Source organism: Quercus lobata, chromosome 2, assembly GCF_001633185.2.
Source record: "Quercus lobata isolate SW786 chromosome 2, ValleyOak3.0 Primary Assembly, whole genome shotgun sequence".
Classification (NCBI taxonomy): domain Eukaryota; kingdom Viridiplantae; phylum Streptophyta; class Magnoliopsida; order Fagales; family Fagaceae; genus Quercus; species Quercus lobata.
In genome coordinates this window covers 53,111,905-53,136,394 of record NC_044905.1, presented here as the reverse complement: position 1 = coordinate 53,136,394, position 24,490 = coordinate 53,111,905, and the positions used below count along the sequence as shown (strand labels likewise).

General features: G+C 33.9%; 2 protein-coding genes across 7 annotated transcripts; both read left to right on the top strand.

Moving 5' to 3' along the window:
* Positions 1 to 3,691: 3,691 nt before the first annotated feature.
* LOC115975840 (protein GAMETE EXPRESSED 3-like) lies at positions 3,692 to 9,425 on the top strand. Its single transcript, XM_031096860.1, has 10 exons — positions 3,692 to 3,849; positions 4,181 to 4,368; positions 5,075 to 5,404; positions 5,656 to 5,902; positions 6,882 to 7,166; positions 7,287 to 7,373; positions 8,091 to 8,123; positions 8,195 to 8,254; positions 8,330 to 8,589; positions 8,726 to 9,425. The coding sequence occupies exons 1-10, from the start codon at positions 3,753 to 3,755 to the stop codon at positions 9,320 to 9,322; spliced, it is 2,184 nt and encodes a 727-aa protein (XP_030952720.1). The 5' UTR covers positions 3,692 to 3,752; the 3' UTR covers positions 9,323 to 9,425.
* Positions 9,426 to 12,648: 3,223 nt separating this feature from the next.
* Positions 12,649 to 23,669, top strand: LOC115975839. 6 transcript variants are annotated; one of them, XM_031096855.1, is made up of 10 exons: positions 12,649 to 12,966; positions 15,219 to 15,309; positions 15,613 to 16,192; positions 16,414 to 16,495; positions 16,693 to 16,768; positions 17,013 to 17,093; positions 19,333 to 19,466; positions 20,395 to 20,647; positions 21,854 to 21,917; positions 22,726 to 23,669. In XM_031096855.1, exons 3-10 carry the CDS (start codon positions 15,670 to 15,672, stop codon positions 23,319 to 23,321), a joined length of 1,809 nt encoding a protein of 602 aa, XP_030952715.1. In that variant the 5' UTR covers positions 12,649 to 12,966; positions 15,219 to 15,309; positions 15,613 to 15,669; the 3' UTR covers positions 23,322 to 23,669. The 6 variants fall into 6 exon arrangements, with proteins under 6 accessions (XP_030952715.1, XP_030952717.1, XP_030952714.1 ...); XM_031096857.1 differs by having other exon boundaries at positions 15,214 to 15,309; XM_031096854.1 differs by having other exon boundaries at positions 15,211 to 15,309.
* Positions 23,670 to 24,490: the final 821 nt, after the last annotated feature.

Below are 24,490 nucleotides of genomic sequence, written 5' to 3'. Positions count from 1 at the left end.
TACACATATCTTGTCACTTAATTGGACATGTCCTTATTCCAATTACTATTCAAAAATAAAAAGAAATTGAAGTTTGGCATACAAAAATTGTATATCACATTTAAGTAATTTTCTTTTTCTTTTATAGTATATCAAGTACCATAAAATGATTGGGTTATGAATATGTATGTTAATGACATAAGATCAATAATACAAATTAAAAGCAAGAAACATTATGTGATAAAAAAAGTTTATGATTGCTAATCATGTTTCTTTATTGCAATAATCAAGCAGAATCTTTATTAAGAAACACATACACACATTGGTTGTTGATCCTACAAATAACACAACAAACAAAATTTCTCTGCAACTTGTAATTGTTCCATGAAGGAAATATAAAAAAAATAAAATAAAAATAAATAAATAAAAAAATTAGTTCACAGCAACATAAAAAGACGATAGAACAAGAGAGATCAACAAAAAAATCCTAGACCTAATGAAAACCCACTGACCCACAGAAAACAGAAAGACCCATTGAATAACCACGGCTCATCAAAAAAATTAGATACCCAAAGACCCACTGAAAAGCCCTCTAAAATTCATAGCCATAAAAACCCAGGATAACACCTGAAGAACTCATTGAAATTGAACCCACAAATCGAAACAACACAAACATAGGGCGATAGAACCGAAGTGAATGAAATACAGAGAAAATACAATAAAACAATACAAACTGTATGAAGAAGATTGAGGATTCCTCCTCACCTAGCCCATACACAATAACCACAATAAAATCAATGAAATAAAGAGTTCATATATCTACGTTTTCAAATGGGTAATCCTATAAATAAAGAAAAAAGGAAACAAAACAACAACATTGAAATTAGAGTTTTATTGTTTTGATCCTTGCCTTTAAGATATCAAAACGATTTTCATCTTTGAAGAAACCTTCACCTGAGAATGCAAGAAGAAACAATCTAAGAGGAGTGGAGAACATGAGAGAGAAAAAAAGATGCAGAGAATGCGAGAGAAAAATTGAGAGAGGTCCCATCTGAATTATTTTTGGTTTATATACGCTAACTTGTTTTACTAGTAATCGGTATCCACTAAAACTAAATCAACGGTTAAGATCAAAACAACACAAAATTAATGGTTAGAATTTGTGTGGGTACCATACCTCCAAAAAATAAAGAGGGTACAGTAGAATGACCCTCATTTCCATGACCCAAATACATCCTATTCCATTATGATCCTTTCTATTCCTTTGTGATTTACTCATTCCATTCCATTCAATTCTTTTATGAAGTCCAAACGAAGGCGAGATGTCATACATTAGGTTTTTAATCAAATTCAAATTCATGATTATTGTACAAACCAATGTAACGCACACAATGTTATATTTCAGGAATAATAATAATAATAATAATAATATAGTTATGTGTTTGATTTTTTTTTTTTTTTTTTTTGAGAAAGAGTTATGTGTTTGATTTTGATTGAGAAACCAAATGTACAATATCTAAGAAATTATACCTAAGTTTTATTATTACAAATATATATATATATATTTATATATATATATATATAGATAACCCTTAAAACATTTATTAATAAACCATTTTAGAAAAGTTTTAATACGATTTTTTTTCTCATAAAAGGTTTCTTAAAATGTTTTTTAAATCAATGTCTTATAAGGTGTTTGTTAACTTTTTCTATATCTCAGGTAAACCTAGTGCAAGCCAACTTGTGGTGTTAATCCACATGATCAATCATGTATACCAAAAGGACATGAGAAGCAACAACTTGATCAGTTCTATGGTGGTAAGCACGGTCCGACTCCATACAACAACTATTACCCATACCCCGATTACACGCCACATTACCCTTGAGATAAGAAGAAATATATATGTTTCAACAATAAGCCAATATGCATCAGGTTGCTTACTTTCATGGAGAGCAATACTTAAGAATAAGTAGGTTTTGAGTCAAATTTATCATATGCATGGTTTGGGAATTGTTTGTGATGCCTCAAGCTTTGCAGTGTTGTAATATGCACTCAATAATTAAGATGCAGCTTTTTTTCTTTTTTGATAATGAAACCTAAAAACTATATAGTTTGACGTAATGTAATGTATGCAAAATAAATGAGCGACTGAAATATGTCTTTGACATTTTAATTTGAATGATATTCTTATTTGGCATTCTGAAGAGATCAAGTTAAAAGAATTATTTTGATGCTACAGTTATTGGGGAAATTAGACAAATAGTATTAAACAAATTTATATATATATAAGGACATTCGAGGTAAAGATCCATAATGTTAGACATGTTTTGGCTCAAGTTGCCCAAACCAATTGTAAGCTCATGTATCATATTAACCTTAAGTTAGTCTATAATTAACCTAGAGTTAGTCAAATATTCTAGAGTATATAAAATTCTATATTATGTTCATTATAACATAAGTGCTTAATATAATATGTAATCACTAAGGGTTTTCTCACTGTGTGGACTTAAACCTTTGTATGTGTGTACTCTCTCTTAACTTCATGCTTCCACCTATCATTTAATCATCACACACACAATAACTTTTGCATATAATAATGTTAATCTATGCCCACACCATTCCAATCATAAACCATCAATTAATATCTTCATAGCTAGTCATACTGTTTTCCCTTTGTAACTTTTTGTGTACATCCCTTGCCCCCGATCCCTAACAAATTCTTGATCCACTAATTAATATTCATAAATTTTTCTTCTCTAGGATCTTAATGCCCCCAGGCCCCCACAGCTCCCTCACCAATAAAGACCTTATCTTCATTCTCATTTTAACCATTAATTACCTGTGGCTTTGGCTTAGATTGTAGCCCTCCCTCTGAATACACAGGTCTCCCTCAAGTATGAGCTACTCCAGAATTTTTGCTACAGTTGTGGAAAGTTGAGCCATGCAAATTTTTACTTTTAATGGGTGTGCAAATACACTCGTTAAAGAAGAATCAAACAAGTCCAACTACATTGAAAAATAGCAAAATCAAATAAACAAAAACTTTTGTTAACAAATTTCTTAAGAGCGATGGTTAAGATGCATTTAATGTTCTATTAATTAATTATGTTTTTATACATTTTTAAAAAAATAAATTGAAAATGTACACATATATAGATTTTTTTTTTTTTTTTTAAAAGCACACTCAATCACGATGAATTTATCATATAAACCAATAAATAATTAACAAGTGCACTTTTTTTCATTGAAAAACATACATTACAATTTATAATTAAACATTTATTAATTTTTAATTTATACTCTTAAGACGCTCGTTAACATTACCCATAAACAAACAAGGAAAATGTCAACTTTAACTAAAATAAGGAAAATGTTAATTGATACCTTAAGAGCATTTTTTAATTAACCATTTTTAAAAACTTTTTATAGAAAAAAAAAAAAAAAAAAGTATTTGACTTGTTTGGCATCTATCTATATTTTCCATAAAAATAGTATTAAAATTTTTTAAAAAAATTATTCATTAATCAATACTCTAAGGACATTTGTTAACATGGTTCCCTAGTACGCATTCGTTTACTTAATCAATGAACTCGCACTGTTCCATGTTAAAATCATATCTTTATCTCTTGCCAAAAAAAAAAAAAAAAAAAATCGGTGTACTTTTGATCCCCTGCCACATACAGTGACATACTGAGCGGTTGAGAGCCGTTATAATATAATTTCAAACCGAACTAACCACGCAAACCCTGAAACCTCTCTTGTAATCTTTGCAATGCCGATAATCCCACTCCTCATCCTATTCTTGCTCTTTCCCACATCCCTGTCCATGGAATCCCAGAGATACACTGGTAATCCGCGCTTATTTTCAGGTCTCTCTCTCTCTCTCTCTAGAACTAAGTCTACACATTTTGTTTAGCAAAAAAAAAAAAGTCTACACATTTTTAGAAGGAACTCATTTGATCTTACTGGTGAAGCATAACGGGTTCTAATTTCCAATTCTTATAAGGAACCGATTTGATTTTTCTTGAAAAGAATAATGGGTTTTAATTTTCTGCCCAAGTTTTTCAAGTTTTATGGGTGTACAATACTTGGTTGAGTTTCGGTGAATTCTTTATGTTTCCCTTCTGTTTCCTTTTTTTTTCTTTTTTTCTTTTTGTATATTTTCTTTTGGAAATTCTAAGATAATAATTTTTGTTTCAGGTCAAGAGCCATCTAGAAGTTCTGGACACAGGCTTTCGAAACCTCTGGTTGGTGAAGATGGGAGGATTTATGCTTGTTCTGAGAAAGATTTATTTGCATTTGAAAGTAATGGTACCATTGCATGGACCATACATTTAGACTATACATGTAATGCTGCTATGGCTCCTGTTCAGGGTGGTCTAGGAAAGGTCAGCAATTTTTATTATTTTTTTTTGGTTTTATGTGTTTAGTATCAGATTCTATGTCACTGCGGCTACTAGTTTGCAACTTCCTTACTTCAATTGCAATGGTGTTGGATGAAAATTTTAAGTTTTGCTAGCTAAGAAGGGGAAAACGCCGATGTGAATTTATTGTCACTCTTTAATACCGAGCTTTTGATTGCTTAACATTTAAGTTCATTTGATGGGCGTTAATTTATATATGTTTAACCCTCATTTGCTTTGAAATTACATAGCATGTCAATGACTATACCATATGCAAACTGACTCAAGCTAATCAATGATCATAACTTATGCATATTCACTCAATTAAGTCTATGGTATGTATTTTTATAACTTCCACTCCCTCTCATGCTGATTTAGAATGAAAAATTTAGGCATGTCATGCTTTGAGATCAATGTTCTATTTGCTTTAAGTGGTGGAGCCTCTTGAATATGACATGTTAGGGAGATCTTGAATATGACATGTTAGGGAGATGCATCACTTGTCATTATTCCTTTCACTCTCATCTTTTGCATGTCCTGACTTCTTCTTTTTCAAGTTTATTATGTACTGCAAAACTTGTTCCAGCTAGACACATGTTGCAAATATATGGTAGCCTTTCGCTGAACCCTTGGAAATATTATCATTTTGTGCAACTTTTTATGTTCATAAATTCTTTCAATGTATTTCCAGATATATTTGGTTGCAGAAAACAGAGTACTGGAGATCAACTCTTTTAATATTGGCTCATCCAAACCTGCTGCAGAAGTTTTCTTTGGTCCAGTGCCAGGTCAAGAGGAACTAATTGAAATTATTGGGCTCTCAGTAAGCACACTTAGTTCATCTGTATTTATCAATATTAAGAATCGAGGGCTCTTTGCATATACGACACGTGGACAACTGCTCTGGAGTGTTGGACCTGTGATTTATCGATCTGGCTACCAACTAGGTTGCAGGAAAAATGTCACAGATTGTTATTTTACTTCTGTTCCTGTGATTGATCAATGTGAAGCTAGTATATATGTAATGTCCACACATCCCTTGTTTCCTTCATTCTTCTCTGACGTTTGGCTATAACTGTCAGATACATGTTGAATTTTGATCAGTCCTCTTCTCATATGCAAAGTAGCAGTGATTTAAATGAAATGATTTCTTTAAGGGGCATTTTTTGGAGCTTTAATTAAGTTTGAAATTGTCAATTCTTTCAGGACTAAACTCTTTTTCAATATACGCCTTCATGCTTATGGACTTGTATCTATGTTATGCATTGGCAGATCTCAAATACTGAAGGAGAATTATATAGTTTGTCAGTTCGTAGCCCTTATTTCAAATGGATCCAGGATTTTAGTTCCCTCGACAAATATTTCACCGTCTCCCCCGGAAACAATGGTCGTTTGTATGTCACTGTACCAGCTAGGGCCCTTGTGCTGGCTCTAGATGTCTCTATGGGTACTGTTTTATGGCAGAGATCTATTGGGCCATTGAGTACTACAGAATGTGCACCTGTTGTGGATTCTAATGGTAACTGTATGATCACAAATACTTGTAGTTGGTACATGTTGCTTTGCACCATAAATTTGTCATATCATATTGATTTAGACGTTCAAATTTTGGGATAACAATATTTGAGAAGCATTTGAGGGGACAAAAGTAGTGCCTGTCAATGTGCACAATGGGTGCACACAGCATCTTATTATTATGAAAATAATCAAATGGGAGCATCTCCCACTCAAGAACACAGTAGAGGGTGTACTCAAGTGTACAAAGCCCACCGGCTGCATGTTTAACTTGCTAAAAAAAACAATTGCATTATATAATAATTATGTTTGAACTGTTGAATTCACTTTAAATTGGGGATAAATGTGCTCAATTTAACTATAAAAAGCCTTAGGTCCCAACTAAATGTCACTACACAACTTTTTTCTTTTGGGTTATCTGACTCTATATACAGTCATATTCTCTATGGCATAAATTAAAATGGCTCCCATTCTGCATATGTATCAGTCTTAGTTGCTCATGGTTCATTTTTCCTTAACCAATGCCACCTCTAGTGTATCTTAATATGCCTTTCTCATTACATATTTTCTTATATTGCTATTATTCCATATCAACATCCTCAATTTTATTTTTTTTCACTCATTATGGTAGTACACGGTACAGCTGGCTTTATGATTGTCAATTATTTAATTTGAAATACACTCCATTATCTCATGATGCTCCAGATTTTTCTTCTCGTAAATCTGTAGGTCTTCACCATTTTTTTTGTGCACTGTCAATACTAGAATACGGTATTGTAAAACTTCTAGCACTTATTGGCCATCGATACACCTTAGACCTCTTTTTCTTTTTTTTCACCTGGTTTTATTATGTTCTTAATGTTGCTTACCATGAGAATGAAATTGCTGTAACAATTTGGGTTTTTTTTTTTTTTTTTTTTTTTTTTAAATCTTGTTCTGTGATTGCTAAGCTCCTTTAATCTTGTTACTTATTGATGTACCAGGTTGGGTATCTGTTGGTTCTTTGGATGGGTTCCTATACTCATTTTCACCAACTGGGATTCTTAAGAAATTTTCGAAGGCAGATACACTGAATTGTGTGATTCAAGTTACTCCACTGCTTGATTGCTCAGGCTATGCAATTTATTTTTCTCAGACAGAGATGGAGGGAAAGATTAGCCAAACAATTGATGAATATACTTATGTCTCGGCAATGAGACCAAAAACTGTAATCTTCACTTTGTTGGTTCCAGCAACTGGGTTCACCTATTGGTCAGAAAGATATCCTGGTAATTTCAGTTTTCAGTAATCTTTCCTCAAAGTTGAGGCTACATTCTTTGAATTCGTCTCTTTCTAAGTACAATATATTTTAACTTTACACTCAAAATGATTTTAGTGGATTGTATCAGATCAATTCTCATCCTCCTTGTCTGAGAGTGATCTGCGCCAATTCGTACTGGATGAGGGGATCCTTCTTGCTTTTGTGGCTGCTTCAAGTGAGATTCTCTTAATAAAGCATGTGTGCTAATTGCAGAGTGTAAAGTGAAATACACATTCTGTGACTTTAAAAATAATTTAGGCTTATTTCTCTCTCTCTCTCTCTCTCATACCATAATTAAGGCTTAGTTGAATAGTAGAGAGTGTCTAGTGGAATCCACACATGCTGTAAGAGAGAGGGGTATGATATCATCTCATAAGATACTTGTTCATTGAGTAGAATAGAATTTATGTCTATTATATCAAAGGATAGGGCATTCTGGAATATTTGTCTATGTCACATTCGACAAAAATTAAACCATTCTGAAGAAAATCACAGAATGGATGGCTAAGAATCATCTAATCATTATTATCTGTTACTATAAGAAATTACATGGTTGCATTTTTTTTTCTTTAAGCCAGATGAATAAAAATTGGGATAAGGATTTCTACCAACCATCTCTCCTAGACCCCGCAAAAGCGGGAAGCCTTGTGCAATGGATATGATCTTTTTACATGGACAAAAGTAAAGTCCCTGAGAAGATGCATGCTCAAATGAGGCTTTTCCAAAACTGGACATATTTTGTATTTTGATAATACCATTATATACACATTCTAAACAAAAACAATTGAATCTTTTACTCCTTTCAAGAAACTAAATTCACATTTTGATTTGAACTTTGTTTCTGAGTTTTAATATAGTTTTACTCACATCTTGACAATTGTAATTGATGCAGAGACTGGCAACCCACTGCAATGTCGTACCAAACGTAATCTTTGTTCTACTACCTTGTCCTTCACTTCATACTGTGCACTGTATCTAATTTGTGTTCATTAACAGGTCAGAAGTGTGCATCTAGCTGCTCACAAGCAAAGCCCAAGTATCTCAGCATCTACACAGGTACGTTGCAACCTTCTGCATATGTTAAAGAAGAACGTAGTGTTTATGAACTACCAATAATACTCTTTCTTTCAGGTAATGAAAGGGCAATAATACTCTTCCTGCTATTTGAATCTGCTGTGTTGGTCATGCTAGCTGGACTTGTACGGTTCTGTTGTATATTTTGGAGGAAAAAGAAGGTTCAAGGCCAAGACCTTCGAAGTTTCCTAGAAAAGCGAGTAAGCTTGAATCCTTATATTTTTGCTGAAATAACACTAGATAGTGGGGTAAGGGAGATGTCTATTGCTTCATTGGCAATTTACACTAGAGGGAGACATATCGTTCTCTTTACACTGGTACTGATTTCATCTAAATCAATTTCTTTATTTATTTTTTTATGATAATCAATTTCTTTATTTAAGAAAAGAAAGCTTAGAAGGCCATCCTACCATCAATAACCTGAGAATGTTTGTTGTCTTTTTGGCCTTTCAGCGCTCTCTCCAGCTCAAAAAGAAAGTATTTGATAGGACAATTACAGAGCTTGAGCAGAAAGCAGCAGAGCAGGCAGTGGCCAATGAAGTTTTTGAAAAATTGGGGGATATGGTACGAGAAAGGGAAGGAATAGAAAGGAAGTTGTCAACAACCTACAGTCTGGGCAGAGATAGGGCTGGCTCACAGTCTAAATCTATGCTTCCAGTATATGATGGGAAAACAAGGAGCTATTCTTTCCTAGGTTCAAAGAAAGAAAGTGCGACAGTATTTCACACGTTAAGTGATACATCTTCTGAAGAAAGTGGGAGTGAGAAAGATACCCACTGGGGTTTTCATGAAGAGGAGTTGGCAGCCAAGGCAAAAGCAAAGGCAAAGGCACCCATTGAAGTTGAGAGTTCAAGTGATGATGGGATCTATGAAACAGACTATCAGAGTAGTCCATCGGAGACCACATCAAGTTCAAGAGGATTTATCAATCCATTAAATGGGGTGCAAGAGTCGGGGGAAGTGAAATTGCATGATAAGGAAGTGAAATCCATGCAAACTGGTAGCAGATTAAGTTTAAAAAGAAGAAGGGCCTTGTCATCAACTAATTAGAGACTTGATAGGTGATTCATATCTTGTAATGCTAACCATGCAGTTCTGCAAATCTATTCACTTGATTGAAGTAGTCCAAAAATCTGTTTATTATCTTGGTTCATGCAGTTTGAAGAACAGCTTAATTAGTAAATACATTCCCAACGCAGAATGACACAATTTTGAGGTTCTTAAACGGAAGGCCTTATCTATTTGCTAAGGCTATACCATGATGATATGAAAGCTAGTGCAGATATCCGGCCATTCAGCAAGTTTTTCCAACTTTTGACAAAGTCCTTCCTCCTTAACATCTCACCAGCAGCCACTAGTTAGCTGAAAATTTTGGTTCTTAGGTCCTTTTATTCAAAACCAGATCGTACTTATCACAAAGCTTGACATATATGATATATGCATATATGTGTATGTATATATATATATTGGTATGATTTTTATGATATTACCAACAAAAACAATTTTGATTTTCCTTGAGGTATTTGGAATTGGATTTCAGCCAAACATTCCACACAATCACTAGGTGAGACTGCTACGCCTACCATCCTGACAAAAGACCTATGCTTATCTGCATATGTATTCAGTTCATAATTACAAAGATGAGATTTCACTATAAATGGAACCACACGAATTTGAGAATAAGGGAGTAAGATCCTCTTCATTTGCTTTATCCGGTATCACATACAGTATTTGGTTAGTATAGTCGAAAGTCAAAGTAAGTTCCTTGTTTTTAGAAGCAAACATGCAAAACAATAATTTTGATAAACAAAAACCTATCATTGCTGTGCTTGCATGAGGATTGAGGACCACATATATAACTTATAAACTCAAAGACATGAATAATTAATAAAAAGGAAAAAGGGGGCATTATAAGTCAAAGACATCATTGTATTTCTAATTTTTAATGTATTTGGACAATCTTAAACTTAAAATGTAATGTCTAGAAACTGGGTTTTGACGTGAAAGGTTCCCATTTTAATCAACATTTCTATTATAGTGTAGTCATGTAATTAATGTAAGTGTAGAAAATCTTTTCCAAATAAAGACAAGACAAAAAAGAAAACCAAAATCAACTGCACAGTTTTTTTTTTTTTTTTTTTTTTTTTTTTAGAAAATAGAAAACCACTATAAAATCCCATCTTAATTTTACATTGCTTTTTTTTTTTTTCTAAGTTTTGTGTTTGATCATTAATTTAATACCAACTTTAAAGGGTCAAAAGACTCAAAAGTAGCAATTAAAATATCAATGAAATGAGTTTCCTATTCTCTGCCCCCAACCTCTTCTCATCTTTACTTAGAAGATGGTATTTTTTTTCTTGCTCGTTCCCGCTACCTGTGAATACTAGTGCGCTCAATAATTTTTTTTTTTTTTTTTTTTTTTTTTGAGAAAGAACTCATAAATCAAGTTTAACATTATAAAACAATCTTAAAGTGTAGCAATACAACAATTAAAATTCATAATCAATTCAAACTAAAAACATAAACACTTACATTTTAACAATGTACAACACTAAGGGACATCAAAAATAAAAAATTTAAGACTAAAGAACATATACACATACACATATAGGAACCCTATAAAATATATAACATTTTTAACATAAACAAGTTGAATGTAGCTCAAAGGCAATGATCCCCAACCAGCACCCATTTACTACACAAGACAGGTAAAACCCACCACATTTGGACAAGTCGGATAAGATGCCCATATGGTAGCTTCAAGCCTTGAATTGTCATCCCTACGACTAAATTGGGATATAGCAAAATCATAAATGGGTAAAGTGTAATTTATCCTATTAGAAAAGTGAGGGGTAAGGTTGTCCACAAAATGCAAAATCTATTAACTTGAAAAACTTTAATGATTTCTGTAAAGACCAAAAGATCTTACGGTCCAAGTCTACTTAAAACAGTAAGTTGTACAATTCAAATTTGGCCTAAATCAATAAAATTTGTAAGAGAGGGAAACGAACAATAAGAGGGGGCTCTGCCCAAGGATGAAGATAGAGAAGAAAAAATTGATTTCATAGAATAGAAGAGCATATATCCCTCCACATGCTTGCCCGAGGAGGCTAAGATTGTACAAAAAGTTACACTGTTTACTCTCCTCTTTCTATGTGTCTTCTTGTTTATCTTTAGTACTTCTGTTTTTTGATACTTGTGTTTTTTATCCCTTTTTCTGTAAACCCCCATTTTTTTATATACTTCTTCCTTCTTTATATCTCAACCATTCTTCCCTACTTAACTAGCTTTCTCTCATGACACTTGTCTTTTTCTATATCTGAAGAAGATGATGGAAGGAGCTTGCTTAGCTGTGACTTGCACTATTCAGGTTACTTCCTCATTAATGCAGCTGCTAAAGCTGTTGCCCACCATTTAATGCGAAGACGACATGCTACTCCAAGCTAGAAACTTCCCCTATAAACACTGACTCTCTCTCTCTCTTCAGACTCTCGCTCCCACTTGGAATCCCTTAGAGTGCTTTGACTCATCTCCTCCTTTGCTCGAGCATCTTTCCTTCTCGAGCCCGTGGACTGTGACATCCCCACAGTCATATTGCAACTCTTCAAATCCATCCTCGGTCCTCGAGCACCCACAATTTCATTTAAATGATCCAAACTTACAATTTACCTTAATAGAAGATCAAGAGGCGAAATCGAGCACAAATTGCAAATTTTATTTATTTGTACACAATCTTAATAGTTTTATTTTAATCCAAATTTGTCAGATCAATTATTACCATTGAAAGATCATTACTTAAATGTAATATGAAGCCAAGAGCCTTGCGTTTATCAAAACTAAAAGTAAAATGTAAAAGAAGCCAAGAGTCTTATAACAGTTAACATAAAGAGGTCCAAGATTTAAATTCCTCACACACAACTATTGACGTAATAAAAATATATATAATATAAAAAAATGGGTAAAATATTATGTTGGTCCCTAAATTTTACATAATAAAAATAAATGTTTTTCGTCACCAAACTTTAAAAGATTTGTTTTTTGTCCCTAAATTATAGATTTTTTTTTTCTTTTCTATTTTTGTCTTTAAACTATTAGAAAGGGCTTGTTACAAAATTTAAAGATAAAAAAAGAACTAATTAAAGTTTAGAGTTGAAAATCAAACTTTTGGTAGAATTTAGAAACCAAAATAATATTTCATCTTAAAAAAAAAAAAAATGAGAGAGTAAAATTTAACCTCAAATTCATAGAATTAGAAGAATCACCTAATTAAAAAGGAATTCAAAAAGAGGAGGGAAAAATAAATAAATAAAAAAATTTATTAATTTTTTTCATAATCATCAGAATACAAAAGCGTTAATCATTGGTGATTGGAATCACGCCACCCATCCCACATTGCCACACAGATCTTTCTCCGAATCTGCTGACAAAAAAGAAAAAGAAAAGTCAAAGTCAGGAACGCAATTGGACGCCGACAAAGATCCTACCCTAATCTCACCGCACCCAATCTATCTCTCTGCGACGCTTCGAATCACCTTTCTCTCACTCAAAGACACAGAGGGAGATAGATCCACACTTCTTCTTCAAGCTTCAGCTTGTGGAGTATAAATATTCTCCCCCGGATTCTTTTCCCCAGTTGGACAAATCACTTTCTCATACTGATTTCTTTGCTTTTTCATTCACTCTCCTCTATTAAGGTAATTCATTCCTTCCTTCCTTCCTTCCCCCACTTTTATGCCAAAACCCTAACTTTCTCTTCTCCGTTTGGTTCCCCAGAAAGCTCCGGAAAATTCAATATTAATAGAGACAAAATTAAGTTGAGGATTCTTTTTCCCCGACTATTAGGTTAGGTCTATTTTGGACTTGTGATTCTCGTCTTTATTGTATTTTCCTGCGTTTTCTCGGCAACCAAACGGAACATTATCGGCATAGTTGTTTTATTGTTTTATTGTCATTGCTGTTTCTACTTGTTTTATATATCTTTGTTTTCAAAGTAGAGAGCTTTTAGATTGAAATTACTGATTATGTGCTTGTTTATGTCTTTGTGGAGGTTTTAGATTCAAATTTCTGTTTTACCTTTAAGTTTTAGTAGCTTGTGGATATGTTTGCTTGTGTGGAGGTATTAGATTGAAATATGTGTTTTTAATTTTATCTTAAATTTTGGATTAAAATTTCCCTATGTGGTTTGGCATGTAAGAAATAGGTTACAAATTGCTTTGGTAGTCTTTTCAGCTTGTTTTTAAGACATTGGGATGAAACTATTTCATTCTTATGTAGAAATAGAATATCAAGTTATTATTGTAAAATTTTGAAACATGTAGGGCTGCAAAAGAGACAAGCAGAGCAGTGTATTGAAGTTCAGGATTGATCATTTAATTTTGTTTCGAACATGAGTTGAGTTCAAGCTCATGACCAAACTAGATCATATGTTCAAACTAGTCCGTGAACAAGCTTGGTTTAAGCTTGTTCACGGATTATTTGATTAACTTATTATTTTCCAACATATAGTAAACACTACAACTTAAATTTTTACCCTTTCACAAATATATGCTAATAATTAATACTTGAAGTATAGTCTAGTTTTTTTTTTTTGGTCATGGAACCTCACTGAGGCTCCCTTTTGACCCATCCCTAGGGAGTAAACCATGGATACACGACCCCACCCACCAGAAACGGTAATCCAAGAGAGCTCCTAGTGGGGATTGAACCCAAGTATAGTTTAAATTATATTATTTCAATTACTTATAAAAAATAAAAATAAAAATTATTTCAGTTAATTAGATAGAATGATTTTTGTTTATGTACTTATAAAAATTTGATTCACTAACTTTGCATTAAAAGTTATATATAATTATTACCACAAAAAGGGGCTATTTATATTATCAATAAATTACAAATAATAATTCGAACAATGACGCTATGGCAGTGCACAAAACTCATGGTTGTAGCTTATGGAAGAGTATTAGGCTGGGATGGGATAGGTTTGTCAGCATTGTGCACTTTGAAGTAGGGATTGGAGATTGAGTGCAACTTTGCAATTTTGGCATGAAGGAGTTGTACTGGTCTTGTACTCTGTAGTAGCTGACTCGGATCCTTCAGATATCTTCCTGCTTGGAATGTGGTACTGACGGGGGTTAGAAGCATCAGATTGTCTGCTTACTCATACAGTAATGATTTGGGATTGGATTCTATTGCATCTGTGTTTGGAATATTGTATTCAAATAGGGCCAAGGAGTGAGAGTCCTGATGGACTGAGCTAGCAATTGAGTGGTACTAGGGTGTTTGACGTTCAGTCTTACTATGGTGTGTTGGAAGCCCCAAGGGAAGTCTGTTTCCCATTGAGAGTAATTTGGTCTGCCAACTGCTAAAGCCCCAAACCAGGTTGCTTTTTTTGGATGGACAGCATTGTGGGGGAAGATTTTGACTAATGATAATCTTAGAAAGAGGGCAATCATATTAGTAGAGTGGTGTAGCTTGTGTAGGTGCAGTGGGGAGACAATGGATCATTTGTTAATTAATTGTGATTATGTGTATGCATGTGGAGCTATGTGGAATTTAGCTCCTTTGTGTCTGATGGGAATTTTGTGGAGGGAGCAAAGTTACCATACTTTTAAAGATGTGCAAGGCTCGGAAATACAGTTGAAGACTTATTTTCTTGGATTAATCTGTGAATGGTGGATGGTCCTGGGTTGGTCTCAATGACAGCTGTACTATTACAGGTTTTACTGAATTGCTTTCAATTACTTGTAATTCTTTGTTTGTGATTCTTTAGGCTGTCTTGTGTTTTCTATAGTTGATGAGGGAGGTTTTTTTTTTTTGCTCTTTTTTTGTGTTTGTTTTGTTTTTCTTTTTTTTGCCATAGTAAAGTCTACTTGAATCAAGCTTCATACTCACAAATTTGTTCATGAACACATTATTATGTTTGAACTTGGCTTGTTTAGTAGTGCAGTGTAAATTTAGGCTTGAACTTGGCTCGTGTGCTAAATAAACGATTTAAACAAGCTTTTCTTGAGCTGAGCCAGCATCGACTTTCTTTTTTGGTAAGTAATAATTAGTTATATTAAAAATTGAGGAACCTCGTGTGCACATAGTTTAAAAAAAGCACCCTTAAAAGAATTTTTATTATTATATATAATCAAACCTCATTACTTTCTACAACCTATCTAGAGTAAAGTAAATCCATGAGCACATTCTCCCCAAATGTCTTTCCACGTGCTACAGCCATGGTCCATGAGGAACATATATACACATACATGCATACACATGTAGATATATACACGTATAGATGTGTGGATTATTGACTTTGATTTTGTGTTTCACTAATAATAATTCCTCTCATGCAGAATAAATTATTCAATTTGCTCACTGGAGCCAATAAAACAAAAGTTGGTTCATTAAATATGGAAGCTGGGGAATTGGGTGGCCTACCCACTTCTGATGATTATGGAAATGGAAGTGAGAACAATGAACTTTGTAATTCTAATTATGGGACAATTGATCATATGCCTACTAAATCTGAGCGTAAAGAAGACCAGCCATGTAGAGAGCACAGTTTGCATGAGGGTGATGCTCAATATGAAGATAATCCTTTCATAGCAGAAGCCAACCTAAAAAAGGATTTGGTTGACAATAGTTCGGATATGGAAACTGAAGATTTGACTAGCCTCCCTGCTTCTAACATTTCTGGTAGTGGAATCAAGAACGGAATTCGTACTTCTAGTTATAGTCCCAATGACTCTAATTCTCAACCTAATAATGAGTTGGTTGACAATCCATCTATTGTGCAAGTGAGTGTTGAATTGACTGGGACCATTATGGTTGCTGAGGAGTTGAATAACGTCAGCTCTAAAGTGCATGCTGAGAACAGTTGCCTTGCTGTTCGAGATGAATGTCTCATTGGAAGTGACAAGATGGATGGCCATCGTATCCTTTCATAGTTGATTTCCTACAGTTGTTTCTTCACAATTCTTCACTCCTCTATTGACTAAGTGAGTTGAAAAGTAACGCATGCAAATTTTTACAGTGCAATAATTCCTTAATGAAATAATACAAATTTATTGCCTTTTGTGTCTGTAGTAAAATTAGTTCTCTGTAATTTATGATATGATCCTGGAATCTCTGTTCTCCATAATTCAGTATGCAAGATATATCAGGTGTTAAGAGAGCCCGAATGACAGTTGATGAACAGAAACCCTCTGTGCGTGTCATGTATAATTCCTTAACAAGGTTGGTTTGAAGTAATCGTCGGTGCAGGACATATTAAAAAGTCTTGCTTGCATATTTAAAACAGTCTAGACACAGACATACCAAAAAATCAAGGAAAAAAAAATATTCTAAAAAACTAATATTGCTGATCTAAGAAAAATATTCTTTTAATGAAATTATAATGGTCTGATGTTAGTAGATTCTTGTACTTTTTCCAGAGCTAGTAAACAGAAGCTTGAGGAACTATTACAGCAATGGTCACAGTGGCATGCTCAACATGGTTCTTCGACCCAAGTAATTATCACTAGTCTTTAAATGATGAATATTCGGTTTCTGATTATATTTCTTCATCCTTGCGGTGTTCTCTTCTTCACTAATTAGATTGCTGTCTTCTCCTGAATGGTGCATGTTTTCACTCCTTTCTTTCCTCAATTTAACTCAATGTGCCTTTGCCAATTAATAATGAATTGCACAGAGTTTGTTGCCAGGCCTTAAATCATTTATACTAAAAGCTAGTCTGAATTATTTATCTGTTCAGGATCCTAAGGAATTCTTTGAATCTGGTGAAGAAATGTTCTTTCCTGCTCTACATGTTGGCTTGGAGAAGACGTCTGCTGTGGTGAGTTTCCTGTTTTTATTTCAGATCCTGCATAGATCCAGATTGTGTCAAAAGCTTTAGTTATATATCTTGTGTGAGTGAGAATTCCTCTTTTGGGGGGCAATGTTAAAGTTGGTTTTGGATTCTTGGGTGCTTTTTTTCATTGATGTTCATACCTACTTATGTTTATCAATATATAAAGAATGAGTGGAATATGATGAACTTCCTCAACTATTCATTCAACATTTTTTTCTGGGTGATATTTGCTAACTTCATTGAAATACATGGCTTCACAACAGTTACACAGGACTTATCAAAATAAATAATAGCATATATGCAAGCCAAAAGCATCCTGCATTTTATAATGTAGGAATTAACAGGTTGACCTTGCACATGTTTAACTATGTTCTAGCCAATTATAGCCATCAAGATTCAATCTTATCAAGCTCGAGTTCCCACCTTTAAACATTATACCTCATTCCTTCCTAACTGTTAGCTGCCCAAATCTGTTAAGAATAGAACTTAATAGTATTTGGCAGCTGCTGTCCTACGTCATCTAAGTTAGTGCATGGGAAAAAAGGGAGTTGGATACTGACATCTTTAATAATGTCTTACCTGGAAACATAAAAGTGTGTGACGGAAGGTAAGGTTTAAAGCACCTACCAATGTGCTGAAATTGGTAGTGTACAATAGTGCTGAAATTGTTCAGTACTTCCAGACTAGTGCTCTGGGTTCTCACATAGACAATGGGACTACAGTATTTGAGAGCTTAGAGCAATGTTACAGGAGTGCTGAATAATTTCTCATGACTGTCATTACTGACTAATGTTCAACTTCTTAAAATGAAGCTCTAGACACGCTCATGCTTCAGTGTGCTTGACATGGAAAAAAATGGATGTAAGAACTCTATGTTATGCTCATATGTTAAGATTCCTCTTTTTTTTATTTTAATCATAATTTTGTAACAGCAGTAAGACCTGTTGTCTCTATCACATCATCCATGCTAGTGTGTCTTTACAAACTTCACGGTTTATGTATGGATTGATGTACTTATAAATAATGTTAAGTGTGTTCGTTTGCCTTAGTAAGTAGCCATGTTGATGCAAGACAAATTTTTATTAGTTTGAAAGGATTTTGAATATTAATAGTGATCTTTAATTGTATTAGTGTCATAGAATTCATGCTAGGTTAGTGTCTACATTTTCTTTGGTTTATTTTCAACTAAAATGTTACGAATAGGAAAAACTCATATGATGTTGGCACTTGGCAATCCAACTTTAGGGGTGATTATTGGTAATATCAGAAACACTAGCAGGGCCCTTTGATATATATAGGTACCTACCACACAAATTTTAGGGTGATAGATGCATTTGAATGTTAATTTCAACTATATCTAGCTTTTGTATCTGTGGTTAAGTTTGTTTCCTAATTTATCTCATTAATCAGTATGTGATAACTTAATACTTTGGGATTTAGGGTTTGTTTGGATACTACTTATTCCTGAAAACTGAAAACTTATTGCTGAAAACATTGTAACAAAATAATTTTTAAAGGTGTGAATAGTGTCGTGGGACCCAGTTTTAAAGTGACATTTGCGTTTTTTTTTGTACTTGTGGGTTCTGTGAACAGTGCACAGGACCCAGGGAAAAATGCAAACGCAGCTCCGCGTTTGCCATCCAAACTCACACTTATTAGAACTTTTTTTTTTTTTTTGATAAGTAGGGATTTATTAGAACTTAATGGATATTGTGAATAAATTGCTTCATGACTAACTTGTTAGGGTGCAACCTAGTGGTTGGTGGCTTGGAATGAGCTTTAGACCCAGACATCTTGGGTTCAATCCCTAGTACGAGTTCACCTAGATAATCTACACGGTTCTAGCAAGTGGGGTCGTGTATCCATGCTTTACTCCCAAGGGTGGGTCCAAAGGTCCCTGCCTTGGTGAGGTTCAATGTCATTTAAAAAAAAAAAAGCTTCATGACTAATGTAAACAAAATCTTTGTTTGATTTTTCTAATTTATTTGATGGTTCTGTTTTCTTTAGCCATCCTCAGACTGTTGTAGTTTTACAAATTACTCATTCTAGGGAAATCTCCTGGTTTTTAGCCCAATAGAGGAGATGCCCCATGCTCTTACCTTTGTACTACAATTCGAATGACATCTAGTATATGCGTACAGCATTACTCATAAGTATTTATATTTCTTATGACATCGGATAAAAAGTGTTGTTTGTGAGCTTCAGTTGTTTAATGTACGTGCAGTCTTTCTGGTTGGACAACCAAACAGGGAAGCAGCAGGACAAGTTCATTCCTTTGGATTGTAACTCTGTGCCTCTTTATGATCGTGGATATGCATTGGGTTTGACTTCAGCTGAAGGTTCAAGTAATGTGGAGGGGTAAGTTCTCTTTACTTTTTGTGTTGTTTATAAATGAAAGCTTACCATTGGTTTGTTAATAAGCTCTTCTAAGAGCAAGGTGAAGGGTGAGGTCATGAGTTCAAAACTAATAGGTATGTTTGTAATTACCAATAAAAATAATGATAACAATAAAATAAATTTTGGACATGTAATAGTTTTTGTGACTGGTTGAAAGAATGCTAATTTGTTATATATTTTGAGCTTCCTTGTAAGATTAGGATAAAGATCAATGAGATTCATGGTCTTCCTGAAATATTGCATAGGCTGGCTAATGGTGCCTTGGCAAGTGTAAACAACTAGGAAGAGAATTATAGTTTTATTAGAGGTCAAAAAGATTTGAAATTATCTTGTGTTCAATGGATTACAGCCTTGCTGCATCGCAATCCCTGATACATATAGATTGTGCAGAATGAAGGTCACCCTGCTTAATAATGCATTGGTGCAATATTCGGATCTCTTTGGGTCTGTTTCATTGGCAAAATTCCCATGGAGATGGTTTTCCTTTAGTAACTATTATCCTAGTTTATCTTTTGGTGACAATTAAAATAGTGTGCTTTTTTCATGTTTGATTAAAGAATTGCTTCTCAACAACTGGAAAGGATGATAGATATAATCTCTATATTTCTTAGTTCTCTCTTTTCTTTTTCTTTTTCTTTTTTTTCTTTTTTTTTTTTTTTTTTTTTTTTTTTTTTTTTTTTTTTTTTCCTATCTTAGTACACGTCCTGTGTGCTTTGGCCTTTTGTATAGTTTCTTTCAATAAAGTTTATTGCTTATCCAAAAAAAAAAAAAAAAAAATCTGGAAAGGATAGAAGAAAAAAAATCACTTTTGACATTTACATGAAATTTGTTTTGTTAGACTAGCTTATGAATTTTTTCCCTCTTTTTCCCTTTATTGTGAAAATTGTAGAGGCTTGGAGAGATTAGATGCTGCAAGTCGTTGTTTCAATTGTGCTTCTTACAATCATTCTCTGAAAGAATGCCCAAAGCCTCGTAACAATGCTGCTGTCAATAATGCACGCAAACAGCATATGTCCAAACGCAATCAAAATGCCGGTTCGCGCAATCCAACTCGATATTATCAGAATACCCCTGGTGGGAAGTATGATGGTTTAAGGCCAGGTGCTCTTGATGCTGAAACACGGAAACTTTTGGGCCTTGGGGTATGGTTTTCATGATGGTACTCTATATATTATTCATAGTGATGTTTTCATACTAGATAAAGTCTTGCAGCAAAGTTACTACTAAATATGTAATACTGAGTTCTTATTGGATGCTATGATTACCAAGGAAGATGGTATATAAGTTAATTTCATTCTCATGTCCTTAAAATAGTGAAGCACAAAGGTAAGCAAAAACATTCATATAACCCGACCTAAGTGATTGTGTTATAAACTAGGTTGACTTAAGTTGCATTTCCTTGAAAAATTTTGCACTGCTGAATTAGTTATCTCTGTGGGGGCAATTTTACCCATAAACAGAGATTTCAATTCAATGAATCCCAGTTTACACCATTGTCAGCATACCAGTATTTGTCAGAGGCATGCAAAATTCAGCAGATCTGGTGATTCAATATGCAACTAATGAAATCTCGCATACACCAGTATTAAAATTTGATCATCCATCCATATTTAATGCACTATTTTTTTAGTTAATTCATATATAAAAGATCTTGTGCAGATTTTGACAAAGGATACTAAAAAAATGCTTAGTTTTCTATTTTCCAAATATTTAGGAATCTAAGTGACTCTCTTCATCATCTTACCACCCAATCCTACTACCACCAGTGACTGGGTATGGAAATCATGTATTTGTATTCAGGACACATTCCATGTATGAATGATGGACTTCAGTTTTAGCTGAAGGAAAGGTGAAATAGAATTTACAAAGCCTAACTCAAGTGGTTAGGCTTGAAGGTTGTCTTGTTGTCATTTCATTTTTAAACAATTCTCTTGACATATCAACCCTTGCAATGTTTTAGGTTATGATGGACCTGAGTCAGTGTTGTTTTGCACTTCCAATTTCATTTAACATCTATTAATTTTTGTTTTTGAATACTCAGTTTGTTTCTTATTTCACTTAAAATAGGCTTTTAGGGTTACATTCTCAAGTATTCTAGGCATGAATCTGTAAATATGGACCTAAGTGAGTTGTGTCAAAGCTGCTATCAAATATGGATGTTGGATTTGAATCTATTCAGCGTGTCATATCAAATACGTATTATCATGATCACTTTTCTTTTGTTCTTATAATGGAGATGACATGGTTGTCAATTATTCTTGCTGGAATATAACTTAGTATAGATGAAACTTTGCAGGTTATTGTAGTTTGGCTTCTTTTCAGGGATTTAAAACTATTATTTTATGCAGGAGCTTGACCCACCCCCTTGGCTCAACAGAATGCGAGAACTAGGATACCCACCAGGATATCTAGGTATTTGATTATGTTTTGCTTACTTTCTGTGATATTAAGTTTTTTGGCTAGAAAGTTCAAAATTGCAACAATTAAATTCTGAAATGCTAGATTTACAGGAATATTTAATCTTACCCTTCTGCTACCTATCCCCTTACTCCTGCTTCATTTAATTGATATTAGTCGATCAGTCAGACAGGAAAGGGAGAGATCAATATTGTCTACAATCACTGCAAGCCAATGGCTAGCTCAAACAAAATGATTATTATAGTTCATTATTTCTGAGGTTTTGTGCTTTTTAATCAGGCTGATTTCACTGCGTTAGAAATCTAGAAGATACTAGTTTGATGTCCAAGGAGGCTCAAAAATGATAATGAGATCTTTATTTTTAGAAAATGTCACTCTTGTGAATATACTTCATCAGTGAGTATTTTGATATGCAAGAACGTCAATAGGAGGCAATATAATTTATGAATTTTTTGGATACTCTTGGCGATAATTACTTAGGATATGGGAAAGAGAATTCCTACTGAGATTATTCTTCTCATTTAATGAGGTTTGGGATTATGTTATGTTTCTGAAGGCATGGGGTTCTGGGAAGTACACTCCCATACAAAAGAGGAAAAGAAAAGGGGATGGAGATAACAAGAGGGGCAGGGGCGGGGGAAGAGTTCTCAAACTTTGAACTGTAGGCTAATTATCCTAGCATAATGTCTGTATGACTGGCAGATCTTTAATTTATTCTACTGCTAGTCATCTTTGTGGTTTTTCCTTTTGTGTTTTCACATTTGATTTTGATTCTCTGTAATGTATATCTTTGCTTTTTTAGATGCAGATACTGAGGATCAGCCATCAGGGATTACAATATATGCTGATGGAGAAAATAAGGAAGAACAGGAGGATGGCGAAATTGTTGAAGCAGGATATCCTGAACCTCAGAGGAAAATGAGTGTCCCATTTCCTGGAGTAAATGGGCCAATTCCAGAAAATGCTAATGAAAGACTTTGGGCAGATGGATCTTCGAGTTCAGATCTTTCCAGGAATAGAGTGCATCACAGATTGGGCCACTATTCAGAACCTGTGAGCAGAGGCCATCATCGTGAGCAAAGTAGGTTCAGGGATTTCACAGATGAAGGGCCTCCTGGCTGTGAACCAGGATTTAGCCCTTCCATGTCTAGTTACCCTCCAAGGTATGGCGCTTATGATTCTAGTTACAATTCTTACAGTTCAAGAAGTAATTATTCGAGATCAAGAAGCCCTTCCTTTGGGAGGTCCTTGTCAGACAGAGGTAGAGATCCTTTACGAAGGGATTATGGCTCAGGCAGATATGAAAATTATATTGAAGAAGGCACGAATGACTATTTCCAGGATTTTTCATCTCACAGTCGGGATACACAAGACCGGCATTACCATAGGAGATATTAATGTGATTGTAGCAGTAACCTGTGAACATGATTATCCTGACATATATAAGAGGGAGAGGATTTGTACAAAATTTAGATGGGTCTTTGTTGAGTTTAGATGGTGTTTACCATGCAGCTTGTGATTCTCCAATTGTTTTACAGGTCCCCTTACTCTCAGTTGGACATAGGCTCCTTCCCTTGTTCAACGTGTTAAAGTATTTAACATTTATTTGATTAATTAGCAAATTGTATGCAAGTTCTATAAACTATTATGTATTCTCATGTAAAAAGCGCATGCAACGGCGTTGCCCATGCTCTAGCTAGGAAGGCTACTCATATTGTATTGAAAGACTATTCTCGTTCGAGACTCTGTTTTAGTCTCTTTGTAACGGATTGTTAATCCAGTTTCTCCACACACACAAGTGTGGGCGCGCACAAAAAAAAAAAAAACTAGATTTAAAGATGATCCATCTATAAAATCCGTAACAAACGAATACTATAGTATCAAAAGTAACAAATTAAAACACATCCGATTTAAGTACAATGGTATCGTGTTTGCGATTTAATATGGTTGAAGGATTTTTTTTTATTATTAATTTTTGAAATCTTAAGGTTTAATTCATGGATAAAACTTAGATACAGTATTTTAGGTATTGTTCTTTAAGTTCCCTTTTTAAGATTCAGTTATGTGACTGTTTAATTAAAAAATACAATTCTATCTTATAAGAAAAATTTATATGGCATAATCTTAGGAGAAGAATTTAAGGAACAGTACATAAATACTGTATGTAAGTCTTGCCCTTAATTTATTATGTTTAGACTATAAGGTTTTATTTGTTACACCCCTAAAAGGCTAAAATATTGAATTTAAAATATAATTTTCCAGAAAAAAACTTAAGCATAAATAAATTGAGGTTAAAAAATAAATCTGCTGGATACTGTCAGAAATATATTGCTCTTTTCATACTGTCAGAAATATATTGCTCTTTTCCGTATCTATGCAGTGTGAAAATATGCTTTCAAAAAAAGAAAAAAAGATGTGTGAAAATATGATTGGGAATACCATGCCATGTTAATGGGGTCACACACCTTTTATGAATCGTATAATATATAGATTTTTTTTAGAGACACTTTTAATTTATGGGTTTCGCTTCTGATGATTCCTCTTTATTATTAGACAAAGATATTAAT

Bases quoted from the DNA above. Each gene is read 5' to 3' on its own strand.
- LOC115975840 (XM_031096860.1), top strand. From the start codon at position 3,753: ATGCCGATAATCCCACTCCTCATCCTATTCTTGCTCTTTCCCACATCC. The intron at 7,374-8,090 runs GTGAGATTCTCT...TAATTGATGCAG, and splicing joins TGCTTTTGTGGCTGCTTCAA to AGACTGGCAACCCACTGCAA. The intron at 8,255-8,329 runs GTACGTTGCAAC...TCTTTCTTTCAG, and splicing joins GTATCTCAGCATCTACACAG to GTAATGAAAGGGCAATAATA.
- LOC115975839 (XM_031096853.1), top strand. From the start codon at position 15,670: ATGGAAGCTGGGGAATTGGGTGGCCTACCCACTTCTGATGATTATGGA. The intron at 16,193-16,413 runs GTATCCTTTCAT...TCAGTATGCAAG, and splicing joins TGACAAGATGGATGGCCATC to ATATATCAGGTGTTAAGAGA. The intron at 21,918-22,725 runs GTATTTGATTAT...TTGCTTTTTTAG, and splicing joins ATACCCACCAGGATATCTAG to ATGCAGATACTGAGGATCAG.